General features: G+C 32.4%; 1 protein-coding gene across 1 annotated transcript; it reads right to left on the bottom strand.

The window, feature by feature from the left end:
• Positions 1-342: 342 nt before the first annotated feature.
• LOC110943039 (chaperone protein ClpB3, mitochondrial-like) lies at positions 343-1105 on the bottom strand. The gene is made up of 2 exons (XM_022184798.2): positions 706-1105; positions 343-633 (listed from the first exon to the last, which is right to left on the bottom strand). The coding sequence occupies exons 1-2, from the start codon at positions 898-900 to the stop codon at positions 343-345; spliced, it is 486 nt and encodes a 161-aa protein (XP_022040490.1). The 5' UTR covers positions 901-1105.
• Positions 1106-3194: the final 2089 nt, after the last annotated feature.

Below are 3194 nucleotides of genomic sequence, written 5' to 3'. Positions count from 1 at the left end.
TGCATGATATATAAATTTTCATAATTTATAAATTACTGTGTTACAAGAACATGAACACATGTACATGAAAAATTCAAGAACAATAACAATATAACATACCCTTCAGCAATTGCAGTTTTTCCAACACCAGGCTCGCCGATAATAACAGGGTTATTTTTTGTTCTTCTAGATAGTATCTGGATACACCGTCAGATTTCATCATCTCGGACTATCACCGGATCAAGTTTCCCCTTTCTAGCAAGCTCGGTCAAGTCATTACTGTATTTGTCAAGTGCCTCGTATTTCCCTTCAGGATCTGTTCAATAATAGAGATATTATGAATTATGATCATAAGTCTGGTAATTAGTAAAAGAAATAAAAAGTATTAATCTTTGAAGCAGAAAGTATAATGTTTATACTTTGATCGGTTACTTTCTGATTTCCACGAACAGCTTCAACGGCTTCCTTTAACGATTTCTCACTTAGGTTCAAACTTGTGAACAATTGCTTTCCGAATCTTGTATCTGAAGGAAATGCTAATACAAGATGTTCGACAGAAATAAAGTCGTTTCCCATTTGTTTCTTAAACTTTCTTGCATTTTCCAATAAAGAACCTAGACTTGTCCCTAACCGAGGATTACTGGGGTCACTGACCTGTAAAAAGAGTCATAAAAAATCAATCGCAGCCCTCAAAAACTTACACTGACAGCATAGTGACAATGATACCTTTGGTTGTTGAGCTATGAAGTTATCTGTAGCTTGTAAAACCGATGTGTTGTCTAACGCAGCCTTTGTTAGTATCCTTCTTGCTAATCCATCTTTTTGCTCCAAAAGGGCTTTCATTAAATGCTCAGATTCTATAATTTGTTGTTTGTTATGCTGTGCTGCATCTGTAGCACCAACAATTCGCTCCCAGGCCATCTCGGTGTAACCTTGCGGATTGTACTAATGTTTTTAACAATAAAAACATCAAACACTATCAGAAGAATGCATCAGATATGCAAACAAATGATACACATTAAAGAAGATTTTACAAAGATAAATTATCCACAATAATGGCTACTATTTTTGATATCGCAAATGTTCTTCTAGACACCCCCTATCCAAATAGTTGACCCATTAACTTATGGATGGGTCAATTTGGGATACGTTGACAGTAATAACAAAAATCGGTAAATTTGGGATACGTTAGCTTATGAATAACAAAGATAAGTAAACTCAAGTAAGCAAGAAGAATACCCTACAATTTGGTAACCATAATAAGATCTTGTTGCGACACACATAAACAGCAAAACATGGTCGGTTATCAAACGCTGATACCAAACTTGCAACCACAACTCCTATAAAATAATTAAAAAAACCAAAGAAAATAAGATTTTTAAAATAATTTTTAGAGAAATTTAATCTAAAAAACTTGGTTTACTTACAAATCGTTACAGGAATCCATGATCGGTTATCAAACGCTGATAAAAGTGATGTTGGGAGGCTACAGTTGCTGCTCGGTTGCTCTCAAAAGCAGCCAAAAACTCTTTGTACTGAACTAATACAGAAATTGATTGATATTTAGTGGTCAAAATCAAATACTTGTATACATTTACAAAAATAAAAGGTCCACAATGAAACTTACAACTGTTCTAAGCTGGTCAACCTGATCAAATTGTTCGTCATGCTTCCTGTCAAGTTCTTGCCAGACAATTTTCTGCATAAAGTCGGAGAAAAAACTTAGATAGATAACGGATAGAGAAGCCAATAAACATATTTACCAAAAACAGAAGCCAATAAACAGATTAGAAAATAATTTATATAAAATAAAAATATTTGCGCCGGCTCACGAGCCGAGCCCGGTGTAGCTCAAGCTTGACTCATTTACAAATCGAGCCAAGTCGAGAACGTTCAAAGTTCAAACCCTTGTTTATGATTTCCGGTGGGGGCAAGGTATCAACAAATGGGTGGTAATGGTAATCAATCAAATTATTCCAGTAGCACCATAAACTCATCACACTTTCATCAACACACGCAGTACAATGCAGATGAACCAACCTTAAATCCATTACTGCTAAATGAAGATAGCCGATGTCTTTACAAAGGCTCTGTCTTCTCAACTATTTCTCCTTTTGAAGTCCAAGCTAAGAGTCAATACCCGACCTTAGCTTGAGGGTGTTAATATTATATATTATTACAATTAGAGAGATCTATTTATATACATTTTTTGTATTAGCCTTTGATAATGAATGATATATGATACAAGTTTTCTACCATATTAACTCATGATTTATGAGGCACTTTTAACACATATGAGAAGCATCCTAAGTTTAGTGAACTATAATAATAATAATAATAATAATAATAATAATAATAATAATAATAATAATAATAATAATAATAATAATAATAATAATAATAATAATAATAATAATAATAATCAATCACTAAATTACATATTAGTTTCTGTGAATGAGAAAGTTGCAACATAATCTATAACTTCATCTCATTCTGATTTTGCAATCACATAATAATTACTTCAAAATTAGACATCCACGCCTATAAATTCTCAATAACAAATCATAAACAAAACAACAAATAAAATATTCGGCTAATTTCGGGTCTAAAGGACTGCATAGTTCTTAACGGGATTTTAGCCCGATAACCAAAACACATTTTTGAAGTCCAAAGAAGTTTGGAGCTGAATATAAAAGACATTTGGAAGCTCAAAGAAAGTGGAGAATTCACAACACAAGAAGAAGACTTGAAGCATTTGGATGCGGGATCAAGTGGGAGTTCAACTACACATTATTTGTGTCAATATTCACCCCTTAGGAAGGACCTTTTGGCACACTTGTTTCGGCTAACAAGTGTGGTCAAAATAGTTGGCTATGGTTATGCACCTATTGTTATGTATGTTGTGCTTGTGTGGTTGCTTAATTTTATTGTTTGGATGATATTTGGATATGCATGCTTAACAAACTAATAATCAACAACAAGCTTAAAATTGGTTCTTTAAAAATCATTAAAATTGATTAATAAAAGGTTATTAAAAATTAATGATTTTTATAATAAAATGGGTTTTATTAAAAAGAACCTTGAAAAATTTGTTTTCACAAAAGTACTAAGGATTTGAATGCATGCAAATATATGGTACATAAAGTTTTCTAAACTAGAATTTTGAAAACTCAAAATCCCTTTTATAAAAAAAGTCAAACACCATCCTTTTATAC

The sequence above is a fragment of the Helianthus annuus genome, chromosome 5 (assembly GCF_002127325.2).
Source record: "Helianthus annuus cultivar XRQ/B chromosome 5, HanXRQr2.0-SUNRISE, whole genome shotgun sequence".
Classification (NCBI taxonomy): domain Eukaryota; kingdom Viridiplantae; phylum Streptophyta; class Magnoliopsida; order Asterales; family Asteraceae; genus Helianthus; species Helianthus annuus.
The sequence above is the reverse complement of the archived record's forward strand: the minus strand, read 5'-3'. Positions and strand labels throughout refer to the sequence as shown.

Bases quoted from the DNA above. Each gene is read 5' to 3' on its own strand.
- LOC110943039 (XM_022184798.2), bottom strand. From the start codon at position 900: ATGGCCTGGGAGCGAATTGTTGGTGCTACAGATGCAGCACAGCATAAC. The intron at 634-705 runs GTATCATTGTCA...CTCTTTTTACAG, and splicing joins TCATAGCTCAACAACCAAAG to GTCAGTGACCCCAGTAATCC.